The following is a 21973-nucleotide window of genomic DNA, read 5'->3' as shown; positions in this document are numbered from 1 at the left end:
ATAGGTATAGGTTCATCGCAGGTAGAACATACTGTACCCCTGCAGTACATACATATAGATACAATAAACATAGGTATATGTACATCGCAGGCAGAACATACTGTACCCCTGCAGTACATATATATTGTACACAGAAGAAAACCTCATAGAAAATTTATCTTTTCAAAATAGACATACAATTTTGTTTTCCTCATTGTTACTAAAGTTTAAACGGTATTGATGTAATTCTTAAATAATAAAATGAAAAGTCACATGAAAATTACGAAGAAAATACCTTTAAATATAAAAATAAAGTGTTCTTAAACTTAAAACTTACAATTTGATGTGTCGTGCAACAAATATATGATCCAGGTAAATATGAAGCTTTATTCCTCTCTTCTTAAACCTTCCTCGCTTAGCAACCTTAAAATCATTTTTTTTTTCAAACATTTTATTTTCCATAAATTTTATCCCTTTAACGCCCCCATTCGACCTGAGAAAAGATTAAAAGCGCTGGAATGAATTCGATCGGTTCATTGTAAAAAGAGTCGATTACTTATTTACATTTCCTTAAAGGTAGAAATCAAACTCTATTTTTATATAAAAAAAGAAAGAAATTTAAACCATTTTAATTTCCTGAGAACTTAAAACATTTATAGAGATGAGATAAATTTTAAACGCTCCCACAATCAAATGAATGGATTATTTGCCTCAAACTCTCATTTTTTACTTCTTAATCTTAACAACCTTATTGGATAAACGTCTGATATTTCTAACGATGAAGTCTACTTGATCAACGAGTCAAAGCTTGAAATATCGCCATCAAGTAATATATAAAGGATTTAGAAAATCAGAGTTGGAGGCAGGTAATCAGTTCATTTAAAAATATCAATCGAATTAATCCAAAATCTGTCACAGCTTTTAAGATCGAAATAGGTAGCACTTAAGATAAATAAATAATAAATAAAAATAAAAAAATAAATAAAAAAAATAGATAAATGATAAAAAAAATATATTTCTTTGAACTAAAAGAAGAAAATTACCAATTTTTAAATGTATAATGTATACCTGTGCTGGTATAAGATAATGGTGATGACGACCGTCCTCTAAAGTTTCGAGGACAAGACTACTGTCCTCAGTAACATAGGTTTTATTGGAGGCTGCAGATATTCCACTAAATCAGGACCATATATGGATATCAAGACAAATAATGGACTAAAAATAAAACCTTTTTAATTTTTTTTGTTAAATACATAATTCCTTTGTTTTTAAACTTTTGCATAAAGAACTTGTAAAATACAGTTACTGTAATAATTTTTGAAGACAATTTTCAAATTTAATCAAAAAAACTTCCTTTTGAAAAATATAATAAACTTTCTGTTTTAAGAGTAAATCGAGTTGTATCTAGCCTCCGGCCTCAAAAGTTTTTCGGCAAAACTTGAAAGCTACGTTTGCAATATTAAAGTTTTGAATGAGCTCCGCCATATTGTCTTCCGCCATTTTGATTTCCGCCATATTAGTTTCCTGACGTCACTCATAGAGCTGGCATCCTCAGAGTGGAGTCCTGGAATCGTCAGATACGAACCTTAAATGAAAATGAATATATTCTGAATTAGTTTTTGTTCTTTTTCACATTACTTTTGATAATTGTGAGTATTCTCAAGGGTGATCACTGATCAGGTTTCTGTATACAATGTACCGTGACGTATTAAAAGTTAAGTGCGCCGGGTAAATAGTTTTACCAAAACAATAACAAAGATTGTCAAAAAAAGGTCCTAGAAGCATGAAAAGGTCGGACTTGAGAAATCATTGTTTCCAATCAAATGATGTTTATCAAATTTAACCCCGCTCCTGAGATATTTTCATACGTCACATCAACATTTGAGCAAACTGTATCCCTCTACCTGTTATCTATCTATCTATCTATCTATCTATCTATCTATCTATCTATCTATCTATCTATCTATCTATCTATCTATCTATCTATCTATCTATCTATCTATATATCTGTCTATCTATCTATCTATCTATCTACCTGATTCCCATGACATTGATATATTCCCCCTCCAGCTTGCTAGACTAAGTGAGCAACCACTATCAGAATCCAGTCCAGACTCTTCACCTGGTTAGTGGGTTAATGGGTTAGTTAGTTAGTGGGTTAATGGGTTAGTTAGTTAGTGGGTTAGTGGGTTAATTAGATAGTGGGTTAGTGGGTTAATTGGCTAGTAGGTTAACTAGTTAGCTGGTGGGTGGGTTAGCACTTTAAAGGTTAGTTAGTTATTGCAGGGTCATGGTTGTTTGAAGGTTATTTGGAAGGTCCGGTCGGTGGGTTAGCTGCTGAAAGGGCTAATTTGAATGTGCTGGTAAGAAACATTTTGGGTTGTCCATAAAAGAATAATATTATTGATTAACGGATTCAAACATCCGGCGTGTAAAATAAAACAATTTTATGGTAGATTCAATTCTTACATGCTTTCAATCATAACTTTTTTTATTTAAAAGTAATTGATACGAACAAGAAGGTTTTAAGCAAATAAATTTTCATTTCTCATACTTGCTCATAAAATCAGAACTCTATGGGGTCACAAAGTTTTACCAGTAAATAGTAATGCAGAATAAGTTTTACGTTTTCATTATAACTTGTGGATCGAGTGTGACCGCATTGTAAAGATTTATTTGGATAAGAGACAGTGTCTAGAAGTCATCAGACATGTACGGTACATCAAAGAAGTATGTGTAGTTTGTAAAATGAATGTTTGTCGGGAAAGAGTGGGCTAGTAAATTAGTAAGCTAGTATTTACAACAATAGAAAAATATTTAGTTCTTACTTGTATTTGAGAAGTTTTCAGAACGGTGTTCAGATGCACTTCGTATCCGATCAAGAGAAGGAACTAAACATAAACAAGTTTTAAACTAGCAATTCTGACTTTTGTAAAGTGTCTGGAAACCTAGATCAGTTTTCATTAACAAAGTCAATGGTAAGTTCTGCAGTTTTTCTGTTCAAACCTTATCACACAAAACGAACTAAATTTAACTGTGTCCTTACTGTTGCATTATAGTTTTTTCCCGTCCATCAGATATGATGTACATCTATTTTTATTTAATCTCTCAAGGAAAAAATAATATAAAAAAGTTCTTAGTCTTCCGAAAGAATTTCTTAATATAGAAGTATTTACATCATAAAATGTTTGCTATTCGAGTATATTTCTGCAAAATAGTTGAATACATTCATCAAGATACAAAAAAAATACGTTTTTCTAATAAGAATATTTCAACTGCAGCATATTTGGAAAAAGGACGGGTTGGGAAATGTTTAGTGGGTAAAATGATTGAATNGCTCTTTATTATATAATATAAGGTGCATTACGTCTATAAAGCTCTTTATTATATAATATAAGGTGCATTACGTCTATAAAGCTCTTTATTATATAATATAAGGTGCATTACGTCTATAAAGCTCTTTATTATATAATATAAGGTGCATTACGTCTATAAAGCTCTTTATTATATAATATAAGGTGCATTACGTCTATAAAGCTCTTTATTATATAATATAAGGTGCATTACGTCTATAAAGCTCTTTATTATATAATATAAGGTGCATTACGTCTATAAAGCTCTTTATTATATAATATAAGGTGCATTACGTCTATAAAGCTCTTTATTATATAATATAAGGTGCATTACGTCTATAAAGCTCTTTATTATATAATATAAGGTGCATTACGTCTATAAAGCTCTTTATTATATAATATAAGGTGCATTACGTCTATAAAGCTCTTTATTATATAATATAAGGTGCATTACGTCTATAAAGCTCTTTATTATATAATATAAGGTGCATTACGTCTATAAAGCTCTTTATTATATAATATAAGGTGCATTACGTCTATAAAGCTCTTTATTATATAATATAAGGTGCATTACGTCTATAAAGCTCTTTATTATATAATATAAGGTGCATTACGTCTATAAAGCTCTTTATTTAAGAGATGATGTATTACACAATTAAACGAATTACGAAAGCTAACAATTTATCTTATTTATCTTATTTTTATATCTTTTATATCAAACAAGGTTTTACAGTACACTTTGCACATCTCTTTGTACTGTTTTTAAACTTCCAACCAAGTCGCTGCTCTCAATTTAAGCTTTCATTGGTGGATTTATACTGTCAAAAAATCGACTTAGTTGCAAACTGTTTAATTCTGACCGTCCATTTCCAATCTCTGGGGTCATATTCAAAAATGATATTATGAAATCTTTCGTTAAAATAAGACACCTGTATTGAAAAATGTAATATTATGAAATATTTATGTTTACATAATATTTACCTCTAGAAGATGAAGAGGTTCTAGAATTATCTTCAAACTTCATACTTGTAGATAATGATCTAGTTCCTAAATATTGTGCTTGTATAAACATTTGTAATCAGAGATAGATAGATAGAGTTATCTAATTATTCTCTACAACAGAAGATTGTTACGTAAATATATAAGAAGCCAGTAAAACAGTTTTCAATTACCTGAGAATCGTTTTTTAATTGTGCTGATTAGATTTCTTTTCTTTTCTCTTCCCCTCCTCAGAGGACCACCTTGATTTTCGAGAGTTTTAGTTTCATTACACTCAAGACGACATTTAGTTTTGTTGACACGAAAAATTCAGAAACGACAATAAAATCTTCTTGACATACCGTAAAGTGTACGTTTACGTACAGTCTTCAGTGTTTATATAAATACAATAGGACGTCTTTTCTATTTAAGTTTTGATTTATAAAAAGGTTTTTTTAAAATTACAAGGTTATATATTTACAAACAAAGATTTAACTGATAATTGACAACTTCTTTTTGTTTTTATGTTTCTGCATATATATCCATGATGCCTGAAGCCTAAACTTAAGAGATGTGTTTTATCATTGTTAAATTTCTACCGTATGTTAAAAAAGATGGTTTGGTTTAACTACAGGGTGTCCCAAAAAAACATGGGAATTCAGTGATGAATTCGATATCGTCTTTGTTATGAATTAGCATTGTAATGCCTAATTTTAAAAGCCATAATATTATTATGTCTGCTAGAGTTTATTTTATGAAAACGGTAAATGACTGGAAAGATGTGTCTGTAATGTCTCCGCAAGGTGAACAGTGAAGACGGACAAGTTTACTCTGTTTGTATACTGTAATTTTCTTGTTTTACTAAAGTACAACCGTATGCAGTCAAAACATAAACAAACAGAATGTGAACATTGCAGACGAAATTCTTACAGATTACAGCTTTCTCAGTAGGTATCACTATACTAAATCAAAGAATTATTTAAAAAGACGATATCGAATTCGTCACTGAATTCCCATGTTTATTGGGACACCCTGTATCATAAGAAGATTTAAGGTCATATTGACTATAGTTCCAACCCAGAGTCTAGAAAGAGCAGCCGTAGTACATTTGAATTTCCGAGTCGGGTCAACCTTTCCGGTCCCAGTTTGTACTGTACCTAACTCTATGGACTGAACTAGCCGGCGCAAAAAGGTTGACGCGGTCAGGCTTTATGCTTCATATAGGTTGAATTTACTTTTACCAAAGGTGCAGATTTGCGTGGTATGTGTGTCCAATCAGAGCTGATGCCGCAAACTATTACGCCATGGTAAAAATTAACCATGGTTAGAAAAATCTGTCGTTTTCATTCATTCTACCATGGTTAGAATCCTATTTAACCATGGTTAAAATGTCTAAAGTTTCCGACTCTGAAAGCTCAGTGAAAATCAAAAACTGAAATCAGAAGTCGTCTTCATTGTATTGAGATATACGAGGACGAGTATACGAAAATATATTGGAAATTTCAAAATTAGATAATTCCGCGTGGATTAGAGACGACGCTTTCGGTATTTTTTGGGACACCCCACCCCCTACCTGATTCTTTAGACGTGAGACTAACATCTCCTAAACTGTCAGAGCAAACATTTTCTGTAGAATCAAGAGTTGGAGATTGAACTGAGCTGCTTTGAGTTCGAGGAGGCTGAAAAATATAATATATATGTATGTATTCAATATTTGTCTATTTAATGAGCTTTTGTTGTGGGTTTAAAAATGCCTCAAAAACACGATAAATGGAATCTATACACTACATCCAAAATATTTAGTTAATTTTTATTGTTTATGCAACGTAAGTTAAGCAAAAAATAAAATATGACATGGTCTTACATGAATACTTGATATAGTATGATATATGGGGAATATTGATGATTCTCTGACAAAAGTACTATATTTACACTTTACAGACATGGATTTAAAAAAAAGAATAATGTGCTTTGAACAATAACTTTTGTTCCTTGTTTTAAAACTTTTAAGGTTTTTGTATCTTTTGAAAGGTTTCATATAAACTTAGAAGTTTTATACATTTTTAGATTATCTATTCTTAACATCTGTTTTCCTTTAACTCTGGCAAATATAAAACGAACAATAAAGATTTTAGATACAGTGATAACCAGAAAACAAAGGAAAAGGAAGACGACATTATAGCAATTCTTAAATGCATTTGATGTTGTTACAGAGCGAATAGTTTTGCTTGACACTTATTAGATCACTAATTTGGTAAAAATCTATTTACACTGCCCAATTGCTGTGGTTTGTGCTCATTTGACTTTCTTAATTTATATTGATTTTTAAAGTCGTCTTTCTATTCCAGAGTTTTCTAGCTATCACTGCTATCACTTTTTCAGAATCCTTGGAACCTTCACAAGTTCACAGTTTTTCTTTGGTGACTTTTTAAAGTCATTAATAACCTTAGACTTATTAATAACCTTAAACTTATTAATAACATTACACTTATTAATAACCTTAAACTTTTTAGAAAGACTAAAGATTCACCTTCTGTACTGCATGTATAAGAAGTGTAGATTTTGTTGGTTGGTCATCCAAAGATGTATTTCTAGATCTAGCAGCTAATTCCTACATTATTTCAGTTATTCATTACTTAGAGTTTTATATTGTTCTTTAGCTCATTAAAACCAATTGAATGTCGTCCTACAATGTTTGTGACGGTGGTATCTAGAAGTGTTAAGATTTTTTACATAAATCATTTTTTTTCTGTTTTGGAAAAAACGGTACATTTTTTAATCTGTTAGTCGTCGGCGTATATATTAATACTAGGAAGAGCTTCTCTTATGATTACTTGTAAACTATGATTAATTTGTAAATTGAAAAAATTAAGCGTTTTAAAAATCAAAATTTTTAAAAAAGTCATTCTCATTGTATTGATATAAACACGTCTCGCTACCAATGAATGTATTTGAATTTCGAATCTGTTCTTTTTGAACTTTACATTTTTTATGCACAAAAGTAAAGTTGTTCACCTGAATCGCCAAATCTGCAACATCCGCCCCGTTCAGTAAATCTAAACAAGTTCAATCAAAATTGACTTTTTAAGAATAAGATTAGATTTTACAACTAAATAATTGATTTAAAGCAAGCACTCTTCTCTTACCTTGTTTATTGGCTCTAATATAGGATTCCCTCCTCAAGATTGTGATATTTTCCTTTAGGTCGGGAATCAAAGATATCCCGTCGACGGGAGCCGACTTTTCCTGTATTGCCGCCTGTTTAGCCCAGTCCACGGAGTCTAGGCCGCCATCTTGCAAAATGGCGGAGAGGGTTAGTCAAGCGCAAACTCATGTTTTAGTTTCATGGTTAATAATATCACAATAATCGTCGTGGATTGTTTTGTGACATAAAATGAAGTATTATGTATTTTTTAATTGTTACGTTTTAAAGGTATTTTATATATTCAAACTGTGAATCATTTTTAAACAAAGCACACAGGTTTAAATCTTAATTGTTTAACTATTGTTAAAGCACTTATATTAACTATTTCGTTAATCTGAATCAGCAATCAAAACAAAAAGCAAACTTCTATGATATTTTATAGAAAATTGGATGGAATTTATTCTGTCTTTATTGTAAATATGTATGTATGTGCCAAATTAATTAGTTTGTCATTAATAAACTATATTCTAGGAAAGTCAAATAAAACCTTCTCTATAGGTCGTCACATAAGTCTCATACTTTTTGGGTAACCCTGTATATAATATTATTTGGATATATATCTATATAGTGCAAACAATTATTCATATTGGTTGAGGGGAAATGTAAAGTTAAATTTGCTTGAAGAGTTTGTCATCAAATTACCAAATTAATAACCAATTAAAACTTGGTTATTATGTTCCACATGAAAACAGGTTCCTATCTGCATTCTGCAGCATGCTCTTTTTACCTGGTGGCTCGTAGAGAAAATATGTCGTCTTCGTATTATACTGTACACCTCCTCCAACTCCTTTACTTTGCCGCATTTCAAGGGTCCTTAGAACAGAACTTTTAGTTTAGGTATAGTGCTTATCATAAACAGAAAAATGTCTATAATTCATCTTTATTATTGTAATCTGTTCAACATTTTGAGGAGTCTGAATAAATGATAAACAAAACAAAATTAATGCAAATGAGTATAAATGAGTATGCTCTATCTATTAAATCTGTGATTAAGACCTACTTGTGAACTCCGTGCATAGTATCAGTATCTGAGAATGATATTCCTCCATCTTTAAACAGGAACTCTATCGTCAACATTCCGGTCACCTTGAAATACAACAGTACAATAGGACGATATTAAAGTTATCTCGACAATTTCTGTACATGTTTCATGTTTATTGCACTATATTAAAACTTGTGTCTAACAGTCGTCTTCCTATGCCTCGGTTGTATGGATCATACTGTAGTATAAACTTATTAGTTTCTTAGAAATAGTTTTTTTATTAGAAATAGTTTTCGATTTTAGGGATTATTAACCATATATCCGTTTTATAATATTTTTTTTTTTAATTTCTAAAAATATTATAATATATCAATAGTATACGAATGTTTCAAATTGAATTCGACAATTGTAGGTTGTAATTTCTTAATTATTTACGTTCTGAGTGGAATAGTGCAACTCCCTGAATTTGTATGGACACTACGCCCTTCGGTATGAGTTGTTTTTAACAATTTTATCATTATAGACGCAACAGATAGAAGTAAAATTAGTAGCGATCGATACCAAATTCAATTCGACGTCGACCTATACTCCATTTCATTTTTCACGAACACTCCCTCTAAGTGTACCCCATTGTGAATCGGAAAGACTCCTCTTTAAATGGAGGATCATTAAACACGACAGGCCCTTAAAGCCTGGTGGAAGATGTAATTAATAGAGCAGAAGAAATCTCAGACTTCGCACCATTTGCCAAAACTGATATATTTCCTAGATCTTAATCTTTAAAGCCGTCTCTAAACTATTCCCTAACTTTTATATGAATAAATAATACTGATAGAAGTCCGCACTATGGAATTAGTTTCATACGAAATAAAAAAATTTTTGAAATAGATTCTCAATTTTTAAATATATACATAAGTTTTGAAACTTCAAAAGTAAGGTGGTAATATCGAGTTTAGACTTATTAAAAGCTTTTGATAAAACAAGTAAATAGGACTTAAATTACAAAATAATCTTGATCTTGATCTTTATCTTGATCTAGTATACCTGATCCTCTTCGTACGGTCTACCCTGAAGAGGGATCACGTGACGTTGGCTGACAGTGCACATCAACTCACTTACTGATACTGAAACAAAACATGAAAATTACAAAATTTTAAAGAAATTGAGTGTCTGCTACAAACTCAAATTTGATGGTGTAAACGTTTGATATTTCAAACTTCTCTTTCGACATTGGGTTTCAATTGCAAAAATATTAGAAAATTAGAGTTTGTGGCAAAGATTCCATTATCTTTATAATTATATTTTGAGATAATAAAAAACTTACCAATGCCCAGTCCCAAGAATGTATCTGATTTTCCAATTTTCTGTCCCTGGTCCCAAACCTCAAACAGAACCTCAGAGCTGCAGCTCGTTATATCCCTAAAACATTTGTATATATTTTTCCTCTGGCCGATCAAACGGCTGGACCGATTGGGCTGACATTTTTTGTGGACACGTATGGGTGACATAGGCTAAAAAATGTAAGTATTTTTTAAAAAAATTTTCAACATTTTTAATTTTTTTTTTAAATTTAAAATTTAAAAAAATATTTTTTTAAATTTAGTTTTTTTTAAATTTTTTATTATTTACAATCTTTGTTATTGTTTTGATTTTTAATTCTTAATTATTGTAACTATTTTTGATGAAGGATTTTTCAAATTCTAACTATTTTTGAAAAAGTGCCCGAATTGAATGAATTTGAGCTACGTCGCTGAACTAACTACTGTCGCGGTTTAAATTTGAACCACCGATTCAAAGTTAAAGGTTAAGGAAGAGTTTAAATCGGTGATTCAAATTTGAATTGGCAGTAAGTAGTTCAAATTCATTAAATTCAGTCCCTGATTATCTTGAGAAAAATATCAATAGCAACATTTTTTAAAGTAAAAGACCGCCTTCATGCCGCAGTATAATTCTTTCTTTTAAACTAAATTAGAATAAAACATCCATAAGGTAATCGAAAAAGAAAAAAAGGTTATTTAAATATTCTAATATTTTACATTGAAAAAGTTTCATTCCACTGAGTCTGAGGTCCGGAGCCAGGTCTCGTCTGCTGCCTTTGGCTCGGATCATCAACCTTAATTTATTTCTTGTCATTTTTTAATAATTAATTATTTAGCTATGAACAAAAAATTTAGATTTAGTTATCGTTATGTTTTTTAATATCAAACAAAAAATCTTAATAACTAAGATTCATACAAAATACTGATTAAAATTAAAAAGAAAAATATTATCATAAAAGATTTAATAAAAACACTTTCTTGATTTATTCATAGTTACTCTCATTTTGTTTAATCAAACCGAAAAATTGTTTACTAAGAATTCATACAAAATCTGAATCACAAATATAAAGAAAAATAAGAGGAGTAAAACCTATATTTCAAAAAAACGAACTATTCATGTAATATTCACGATTAAATCACAACAGAACATCATTTTTTGGTCTATCTATATATTGTTTGGGTTTTTTTTTCTAAACGGCTGAACTTATCGGGCCCACCTTTTTATGTGGGACTTCACATGATCCCAGGAAAGGTTTATGGATTGATTTGAATTAAAAAAATCTGCCTGACAAAGGAGTTGAGTTTTTGTCACAAACTCTGATTTTTTAATTCCTGTATCTCTGCAACCCGTTCTTGTAGACGTTGGACATTTCAAACTAATAATTCTGACTGATTGAAATATCTGCATCCGGTTGCAAAGATAAAGTGAATTGAAACTTGGAGTTTGTGGCAAAAACTCAACTCCTTTAGATTTTGTTTTAAATCCACGAAAACAATCGATAAAAGTTGAATTTGAGTATTATGCGCGAAGCGTCTTATAAGCCTTGTATAGCGCATGCGGATTTAACGATTCGGTCATAATCCCAATAAACATAAAATTTTTTCGCCTTTCTTCTTGTATACTTTTTTGTTGGTGCATGCGTTTTAAAGGAAAAAGTATGAAAAGACCAATTCGTCTTTGTAAGTTTAAAAATTGTTGAATTACATACCAACAGGTGATCGAATTCAAATAGAAGAAACCGAACGCATCTCACCCTAGTTAGTCCAGGGTGCGTATAATTATATAATATTGGTACATATTTCTATTAAGGGATAAAACCGGCGGAGGAAATATTTGTGAAGAGGAGAAAACGTTTTCATGGAAAATGTTCATCCCTGATTTATAACTTACCTCAACAACTACATACGGTTCCAAGCAGTTACCAGCCTGTCCACCTAAAATATACTTTTTTAAATCTCTTTTCTTACTTGAAGAATTCATGTTGGAAAATATCGTTTATATTTTATGTATGTAAAGTTTTCAAAAAAAGGATTTGAGTCTTTGCCACAAACTCTGATTTTCGAATCACAACATCTTTGCAACCAAATGTTGTAGACCTTAGATAGTTCAAATTGTGAATTCTGTTCAATCAAATAATCTGAGATTGAAATATCACAGGTTTACGACATTGGGTTCTAAAGATATAAGGTCACAAATATTTGAGTTTTTGGCAAAGACTCAATTCCTTTGAGCAATAGCTCTGACTCCAAACATTGCAAAGATAAAGAAAATTTACTTTTTTGCCGAAGCAAAGTGTTTTTTTATCAAGGCCAGATAAAAATTACAAAAATGTTTGTTTTTGATTTGCTAAAATTTACTCACCCAGCTGTACTGCCTTTACAACCTTTACATCGAGTACACGGGCCGGTCCATCTAGTAAACATTAACATTTAAAGTCGTAATCACTGTTTGGGTGTCTGTCTGCTTGTTTGTTTGTTGGTCCGATCATAACTTGGCAACCCCTGGACCGATTTGCCTCAAATTTTGATTGGGGAATTCGGAAGATCCATGGGGATGTTCTTAACTTCTTAGCTTGAGATTATAAGTTAAGGGAGTCAACTTTTATCAAGATAAATAGCTGAAATAGTAATTTACGAATGAGTGCGGGTAAACGGTCGGAGTAATTTTGAGTAACCTGGGCAACGCTGGGTTCCCAAGATAGTTCTGTATGAAGTAGTAATATATTTTTTCTGTTTGTTTGTATGTCCGATCATAACTCATGAACCCCTTGACTGATTTGACTCAAATTTTGATTGTGGAACTTGGTAAATTCTAAATGAAGTGATCTATACTTTAATACTTTAATAAAGAGAGTTTAGTTTCCTAGCAAAGCTGGATTCCCATGCTAGTATGTAATATTACTCAAAATTCTGGAATAGGAAAACGACTTTGAGACTCAAGTTATGGCATAAAATAGTCCAATAAACATGAGAAACCGAAATTGTACACTGTTAATTTCACTAAATAAGTGATTTCATAAGTTACCAGCAAACTATTTACTTTTTCAACAACATCAAATACACTTGGTTCTTACTATAATGTCGTCTTCCAATTTCACAGTTTTTTGGCTCTTACTGTATCTGTCTATTGTTTGGTTTCAAATAAGTTTCACTCTGGATTAGTTGTGCAGGATTTTATTTTATTTACCCGGTGCATGCTGTCCATTTGATCTTGGGAATGCAGCAGGTCTAGACCCTCCTCGTGAAACCTATAAATAAAAAAATTATAATTAAAGGATTGGCATATTGGGAAACCATTTTTTTTCTCGTCTTTGTTATAAAACTCCACGAGATACAATCTAATAAAATCGTCAGCGGAGATTAATTATTTTAAGAAAATAAACTAATATATGATCGAAACTTATCAAACTTATATCTATGACTGTCATTGTCAACCGATAACAAAATGCAGGATCGCTCCACAAAGGTGGCTAATACTACACTAAGCTCGATTCAAAACGCACCGTAAAACCTTAAAGGGACTGTAAGCGTAAGTTCTCCCTCCATGAAAAGATTACAATGCCCGATTCACAAAAGTACTCTTAAAAGCTTTGTCTGTTCAAGTATGAGTTAGATATCAATGAATATAATTTTAAAAAATGCATTGTTTTCAATTGTGGTTTCATTTCAAAAGTCACTTGCGTGTTTCTACTGCAGGAATATATATAAAATTATCATAATGAAAAACTTTTAACATAGAAAAACTAAAATATATTCCACAATATTTATCATAAAAAGGTTTTAAGGGTACCGTTGTGAATCGGACATTGTCATCTTTTATGAAGGGCCAATAGAAATTACGCTTTACAGTTCCTTTTTATTGACCAATAATTTGGAAAATAATTAACGCCATTTTTATGGCTTGATAAATGTTTGATACTGATAAGTTCTACAATGTTTCTGCAAAAAGAAATGTCACTTTTGCACATAAAATAAAAAATTTCAAAAAAAAACTTGGACAATCTATTTCATTCTTGTCTCACATATTTGTACGATAAATGCCACTCTGTACATTAAAATTAGGTTTTCACTTCTTTCAAGAATATAAAATCAATACGTTGTATGATATCCTTGCTGCAGAATGAGTAAAAAGAAGCAGATGGTGCCAACTTTACAATTCTGTTTAGCAAAAAATTAGGAACAGAAGTTTTCTAACTTTTAAACTCAGAGAAAACTATGTTTGGAATTAGATTTAGACTCTTTACAACTTTTAAATTTTAAGAAACATAGGACAGCTAGGACATCTAGGGAGATCTGAGGAAACAAATGAAATAAAATCAGTTTTAAAGCAAAAAAACTGAGTATTTGCCACAATTTCAAATTTTGTTTTCCCCATATCTTTGCATCCTGATGGTATACATCTCTGATATTTGAAACTAAGATTATTGGACCTAACAGAATTTATGTTTTTAAATATCAAAGGTCTACAACAAAGATATAGGGATTTGAAACTCAGAGTTTGTGACAAAGACACAATTACTAATTGTAGTAAGAATAAGCTCCAATCGATATTTTCTCACAATTTGAAAAAGATAGATAGAACGTTCAACGTTCATTTATGTAAAACAGACAACATATAGACATTGAATAAATTTTCCTTAATAGATGTTATCACAAATAGCATCAGTTCCCGACTACTGAAAACTATGTTTATTTCAGATAAATCGGTAAAGCCATAGGTATTTTCTGCATACTTGTTTTTCACATGACATGAAGATACCGGTTTTATTTTAACAAGATTGATACCTTCCCGTTTGATGAAATTGGTTTCGGTTGAATTGATCTCTTGAACATAGGAAATCCTGCCAATTCGTCCATTCTGCAAATATCACTATCACTATTATCATTATCATCATTATCATCATTATCATCATTATCATCATTATCATCATTATCATCATTATCATCATTATCATCCTTATCATCATTATCATCATTATCATCATTATCATCATTATCATCATTATCATCATTATCATCATTATCATCATTATCATCATTATCATCATTATCATCATTATCATCATTATCATCATTATCATCATTATCATCATTATCATCATGATCATCATGATCATCATTATCATCATGATCATCATGATCATCATTATCATCATTATCATCATTATCATCATTATCATTATCATTATCATCATTATCATCATTATCATCATTATCATCATTTTCAAAATTACCGTGACAGGCCAAAAGACTAAGACTGCAGTTGCTAGAGCAACAACGATCAGGGTTCCTTCATTGATCTCAAAGATTGGAGGAGGGATCTCAGGTTCTCCAGTTCCTGTTCCAGTTGGGTAATCAGGTTCAGCAAGCTCTGCTTTAGGAGTAGTGTACTCTCTAAATTAATATTGATGATCACAACTTGGATATGAAGATAACAAAGAATCTTAAAATTTTAATTGAAACCAAATTGGCGTGCACAGAGTGACCTCGAAATCTCTTTAATGTTTATTGTCTTTTTATTGGTCCATTTTAAATTTTTTGAAATCCAACTCAGGAAAATGTTTAAACTCTACAGTCGACATCAACATTACAAGGATTGCTGCAAACAGTATTATCATTTTTTCCAGTTCAAATCTCTATAATTTTTATGTTGCTGTTAAAAAATGACACTATTACTGTTTGCCACTTAAAAAAACTAAATTTTTTTTACATTAATTATGACAAAAACAAGTCTTTTTACCTCTTAACATTAGGTTGATCGTATCCGTTGTACTCTGGATAGAAATCATAGTATTCAATATATTCGCTAGTATCTCGCCTTTTCCGACTGCGAGCGTCAATCACATTCTGAATAATAATTATTATTATTTAATTAAGAAATTTCAAAGATAAAGCTTTACCGGGGTTTACTTACAGCTGGACTCTTGGCGCAATTTCAAGCAATTCTTCATTTCTAGAGGGATGTAAATATCCTTATTTTTATAGCTGAAAATTGGCAACCAAGACATTGCATAACCTTGAGTTTTCCGGCACTCAAGATTCAGCTATAAAAACGGTTACCGTTGTAAATCAAACATGCGCCAATTCTGAAAAAAGTGTTACTTGAGATTATATGTACAGTCCCTTTATTTACATGAGATTACATGTACAGCCTCTTTATTTACCTGAGATTACATGTACAGTCCCTTTATTTACCTGAGATTACATGTACAGTCCCTTTATTTACCTGAGATTACATGTACAGTCCCTTTATTTACCTGAGAGGTATAAACTGGCCAAAGGAAGATGACTAGAAGAGAGATGATTGATATTCCCATGTTGGTGAAACTAAACACAGATGGGCCTAGTTTCTTATTGGAGTTTAAAAACTATCGTTTCAACATCAAACGTACATTTCAAGTTAACTTAATGTTAGTTGTAAGCTGTTGAAAACGTTTTAGAAATAGCTTTCTGAGAACACAACCATAGCAAGTTCACATACCTTGATTCATCTACTTTTTTAAGAATGGGCGTCTAAAAAACGATCTTTTCGTTTCGCTTTCATTTATCTGTCCTTGTTATTGAAACGATCAAAGTAATTTTTTTAAGAGTGACAAATGCCCATCCCTAAATATAGTTGCCGATGGAGGGAGGGTTGGAGCTACTGTAGTTGGAGCTACTGTAGTTAGTACAGGGGCTTGCGGAGCACCATAATCATCCACGGAGGGGGAAACCACAGGGGCTAGGGGGGCACCATATCCATTTTCGGAGGGTGCAGCCACAGGGGCGAGAAGGGCACCATAAGTATCCTGGGTAACGATGGGGGTTGGGTCCTGAGGGGAGTCGTACAAGGGTATCGGAACTGGCAGTAGAGGGGAACCATAGGAATCATATCCTAAAATTTAGATAAATTTAATTTATATGATGAGAATCAATTTTTTTACTTCATACTTGAAAAACTTGAAAAGCATCGCATATTTCTTTATTTTTTTCATGTGAATTTTCCTGTATGTATAAGAAAATGTTTTTCTAAGTAATCTCCTGGGATATACGAAGTCCCTCACAAGTGTTATGCCGAGCCTAGCACTTAAGTGGTTTTCATTTTTATTGGATCTACATCAAATGTTGAAATCTGCATTTTTGAAAAATGTTCTTGGGTATTTGGCCAAAAGTTATTTTGTAAAATGTTCACTAGATCAGATTTAAATTCATAAAAATGCCTTTAAAAGGTTCAACTTTTGTCGTTCGTAAGTCTTAATTGTTTTTTCTTTCGTAATCACATTTAAGAGCTGTATTAGAATAATACGGTTCATTTTGCCAATAATAAATGTTTTTTTTTTAAGAAGGATAAACATATATATATAGAAACTGAGGAATGGCCGGAAATATCCAAAAATTCATAAAAAAACCTTAACATTTCGAAAAATTCTGTATTTTAGTTTTTATGATTTGTATCTACCCCTGTTTGTTAGACGACAGGCAGCCTAGAATAGGTGTTTGATCCAAACCAATCAAATATCGATTCAATGCCGGGGTCACCCCTCCTCAATATTAAACTACTCTTCACCAAAATAACTATTTTGTCAAATAGATTCCCGATCCATCTTCAAATCATTGACGTTTATTACAAAATTTGAGGTGTTTTCATTATACGTGATTCAAAAGAATTGTGTGCAAGAAGAAAAAGATAACTTGATCAGGCAGTCGTTAAAAAGGGACTGTGAGCGTTATTATTAGCATAGTACTTTTAAATCAGGCTATATAATGACGAATTCAGAGCAGCTTTCTTTTTCCGTTGAAATGCCTATACACAAGGACTATAAACCAGGAACCACCTATATACAAGGACTATAAAGCCAGAACCACTTATATACAAGGACTATACACCAGGAATCACCTATATACAAGGACTATAAACCAGGAACCACCTATATACAAGGACTATAAACCAGAAACCACCTATATACAAGGACTATAAACCAGGAACCACCTATATACAATGACTATACACCAGAAACCACCTATATAAAAGGACTATAAACCAGGAACCACCTATATACAAGGACTATAAACCAGGAACCACATATATACAAGGACTATAAACCAGGAACCAACTATATACAAGGACTATAAACCAGGAACCAGCTATATACAAGGACTATAAACCAGGAACCAGCTATATACAAGGACTATAAATAAGGAACCACCTATATAAAAGGACTATAAACCAGGAACCACCTATATACAAGGACTATAAACCAGGAACCACCTATATACAAGGACTATAAACCAGGAACCACATATATATAAGGATTATAAACTAGGAACCAGCTATAAACAAGGACTATAAATCAGGAACCACCTATATAAAAGGACTGTAAACCAGGAACCACCTATATACAAGGACTATAAACCAGGAACCACCTATATACAAGGACTATAAACCAGGAACCAGCTATATACAAGGACTATACACCAGGAACCAGCTATATAGAAGGACTATAAACCAGGAACCAGCTATATACAAGGACTATAAACCAGGAACAACCTATATACAAGGACTTTAAACCAGGAACCACCTATATACAAGGACTATAAACCAGGAACCACCTATATACAAAGACTATACACCAGGACCCACCTATATACAAGGACTATAAACCAGGAACCACCTATATACAAAGACTATACACCAGGACCCACCTATATACAAGGACTATACACCAGGACCCACCTATATACAAGGACTATAAACCAGTAACCACCTATATACAAGGACAATAAACCAGGAACCACCTTTGTACAAGGAGTTTACACCAGGAATCACCTTTATACAAGGACTATAAACCAGGAACCATCTTTGTACAAGGACTTTACACCAGGAACCACCTTTATACAATGATTATAAACTAGGAACCACTTATAAACAAGGACTATACACCAGGAACCACCTATATACAAGGATTTTAAACTAGGAACCACCTATATACAAGGACTATATGAAGAAAAAAAAATTTGAAAAGTAGGAGAATGCAAATTATGATTATTGATTTTAGGAAAAAGTTAAAGATACAGAGTTACCCACAAAGAATGAGACAATAAATACGACCCAAAACTCTAAAAATATAATGATTAAAAGCTTGATTTTTGGTTTCTACATTTAATTAAGTATTTTATGGTTTACTAAATGATTAAGCACATAAATATACCAGTTTTGGCCTGCAAGGAACCCTGAATGCAAGGAAACAAGAAAAACAAATTCCGTACAATCGTCTCTGAAGTTTCATCCTGTGTTGGTAACCCTGTATAATACAGTTAAACTCATATTTATGAAGACACCAGGAGACTTCATATAATGTCGCCTTGATTTGAATATGAATCTGTCAATTGTATTTTTCAAAGATATCAAAGGGATACGTGGAACATGTTATCAAACAGCTTCATATAGTGAAAATCTTTAAGACGACATTTATTTAAAAAATTCTGCAGATGTCTTCTTATATTTGAGTTTAACTGTATGATAGACAAACATTAATTAAAAAAATACCTGAATATGAATCATGATGATGATGAGCATGATCGGCGGAACCTAAAAAAATATGAAAAAATAAAATATTTAATTGAAAAATTGAAATTTAAAATGAAATTTTTGTCTGTGCCACGCAGCCTCATTTTTAGTGCTTATTTTCTTTAAAGCAGTGCTATCAAGTATTTTTAGATCTTTATCTACATTTTAAAAAGTTATATTAACCTCTGTTTCTTTTTTTTCTTGATTGTAATGTAACTATTATACCCCTTGACCGATTTGTCTTTAATTTTGGTTGGGAAACTTGGCAGATCCGCGGGATGTTCTTTATTTGGTTAAAAAGTTTTAAATTAAGTTTGACTTACAGTCGTCGTTGCGTATATCAATACAATGAAGACGACTTACGGTTTCTATTTTGATTTATATAAAATATTTTAAAAGCATAGATACACATGAAAACAAAGAGAGGCTGTCAATTAATAAAGCTTCTCTTCAATTACTCGTAAACTCCTAAAAAAGCTGGGCTTACGATCTGTGTATAAAGCAATAATCTCTGTTTTATGTTTGGTTGTTTATATGTAGATAAAGTAGTACTTTCTTGGTTGTTTATCAACACGAATGCAAAATTTGACCGATTTTCCTCAAATTTTAATTGGGAAACTTAACATGGTTCGAAAAATTTTAGATCTCCAGGAAAATCTGAGTTTCCCATCTAGTATTATAGTTTAAATGGTTTCCAGATTTTCTTTAGAAAAATATTTTTCAATTAAAATGAAAAATAGAATTAAGAAAGCTATAATTTATTCTTAACTTGCTGATTCTAACAAGTATGTTTATTGTGTAATCACAATTGTATGGAGAAAGTAAAAAAAGAAGTTTTATATTTGTAACTATCTTATCCTACCTTTAGTAAGTGAAAATGTGAAGATAACCACGCACAGAACCAAACTCTTCATTTTATATTCTATTTTGATATTTTTACAGTGAGATACAGTGATAATAATAAAACTCTGGAATAGGAAGACGACTTTTAAACTTAGATTATCACTTTAGATAGGTGAGCACGGGAAACAGAAATTGTGCAGTGTAAACAGACCCATTTCACTTGATTTGTGATTTAATAAGTGTCTAGTAAAACTATTTGCTGTATGACACCAGTAAATACACTTGCGTATTGCTAAAAAGTCGTCTTCCTATTTGGAGTTTTCTGGTTATGACTGTACATAAAACTGTGGAAAAAGAAGACGACATTTTAACAATCTGATTTACAATTGATGTTGTTCTGAAGCAAATGATTTCATCAGGAGCTTAAAAATTAACTAATTAGGTGAATGGGCCTGATTTATGTTCATTGGACTAATAAACATTTAATTCTAACAGTTGTCCTCCTATTTCACAGTTATATGGGTCCCTTTGCATTATATTTAGAAAATTTAATACACATTTATTTCGCAAACAATGCTAGAATATGGTAATAATATTAAACACATAATGTTTAGTCATGTTAGATATATCTAAATATCTGTTTGTATTGGCTAATTTTCTGTCATATTTTAATTCAAAATTCGGTAAAAATAGCGTACAATTCTTTATTTAACAGGACAAAGTCTGTCCTGAAGTTAAAACTCAATGATCCATAGTTTACCGTGAGCAGAGTCAAAGAAGGAAATCGTTCGACAATAGATAAAAAGAAAACAAAATCTTCCTTATTAATGATAAGATATAGATTATAGAGGTAAAAGGCACTGTTGTGAATAAGGCATGAAAATCTTCCTTATTAATGCTAATATATAGATTATAGAGGTAAAAAGCACTGTTGTGAATAAGGCATGCAAATCTTCCTTATCAATGATAAGACATAGATTATAGAGGTAGGTTCTGTTGTGAATCAGGCATGCAAATCTTTCATAAATAATATTACATAAGATAATATATTCAAATATATTTGAAATTAAAATGTTTAATCTAAAATACTTTACTGAATACTGTAATACAGAGTATTAAGGTATCAAAGGTTCAATAAATGATTATTAAATATAGTATGATACATGATATAAAATAAGGTTTATAACTGACTGAAAGGTTTGCAATGAATCAAGCTTAAAACTTTTATTAAACACCTCAGACCGTTTGAATCTTTGCGATGGGTCGTATATTCCATACTTTTAACTCCTCTCTCATACCCGTTCCCTCCCCCCAGGATGGATTCCGACCTCAGATTTGATAAATATTTACTGGGATGAAAATTGATTTCTTCATTAATTGTGTGAACGATAAATATGGGCATACTGCACACCATTTATTATGGGGGGGGGGGAGCATAGCATATTGCGCAGGGAGAGGGAGGGGGAGGCATAGCATATTTAATCGACTGATATTCAGAAGAATTCCTTACAAATTTATAATAGAAATCTAGTCTTCAATCTTCAGAGGATAAACTTTACTTCATCTGCATTGAATCTACACTTTTCACAATCAGTAAGTCAGTCTTCTGATTTCTTGAGATTTCGATAAGATATGAAATATGGCAAAATAATTTATCATAATACATTCGAAACAATAAAATGTATAGATAAACTTAAAAGATACACGGTTACCCAGAAAATATGATACTTAAAAGTCGACTGCATCAAATAGATTGTCTAGTACTTG

General features: G+C 31.5%; 1 protein-coding gene across 1 annotated transcript; it reads right to left on the bottom strand.

Annotated features, from left to right (window-relative positions):
* Positions 1–12: 12 nt before the first annotated feature.
* Positions 13–20294, bottom strand: LOC111706659 (uncharacterized). The gene is made up of 28 exons (XM_023479569.1): positions 20226–20294; positions 19343–19384; positions 16417–16690; positions 16074–16143; positions 15557–15663; positions 15061–15210; positions 14602–14692; positions 13004–13064; positions 12179–12229; positions 11708–11751; positions 10534–10610; positions 9822–9916; positions 9542–9621; positions 8516–8601; positions 8243–8328; positions 7457–7603; positions 7326–7366; positions 6841–6921; positions 5884–5989; positions 4505–4573; positions 4314–4379; positions 2808–2870; positions 2015–2101; positions 1504–1564; positions 1048–1153; positions 317–402; positions 70–108; positions 13–31 (listed from the first exon to the last, which is right to left on the bottom strand). The coding sequence occupies exons 1-28, from the start codon at positions 20275–20277 to the stop codon at positions 13–15; spliced, it is 2337 nt and encodes a 778-aa protein (XP_023335337.1). The 5' UTR covers positions 20278–20294.
* Positions 20295–21973: the final 1679 nt, after the last annotated feature.

The sequence above is a fragment of the Eurytemora carolleeae genome, unplaced genomic scaffold, assembly GCF_000591075.1.
Source record: "Eurytemora carolleeae unplaced genomic scaffold, Eaff_2.0 scaffold744, whole genome shotgun sequence".
Taxonomy (NCBI): domain Eukaryota; kingdom Metazoa; phylum Arthropoda; class Copepoda; order Calanoida; family Temoridae; genus Eurytemora; species Eurytemora carolleeae.
The sequence above is the reverse complement of the archived record's forward strand: the minus strand, read 5'-3'. Positions and strand labels throughout refer to the sequence as shown.

Bases quoted from the DNA above. Each gene is read 5' to 3' on its own strand.
- LOC111706659 (XM_023479569.1), bottom strand. From the start codon at position 20,277: ATGAAGAGTTTGGTTCTGTGCGTGGTTATCTTCACATTTTCACTTACT. The intron at 13,065-14,601 runs GTATCAATCTTG...TTTTATTTATAG, and splicing joins CAATTTCATCAAACGGGAAG to GTTTCACGAGGAGGGTCTAG. The intron at 9,622-9,821 runs GTAAGTTTTTTA...GTTTTGTTTCAG, and splicing joins ATTCTTGGGACTGGGCATTG to TATCAGTAAGTGAGTTGATG.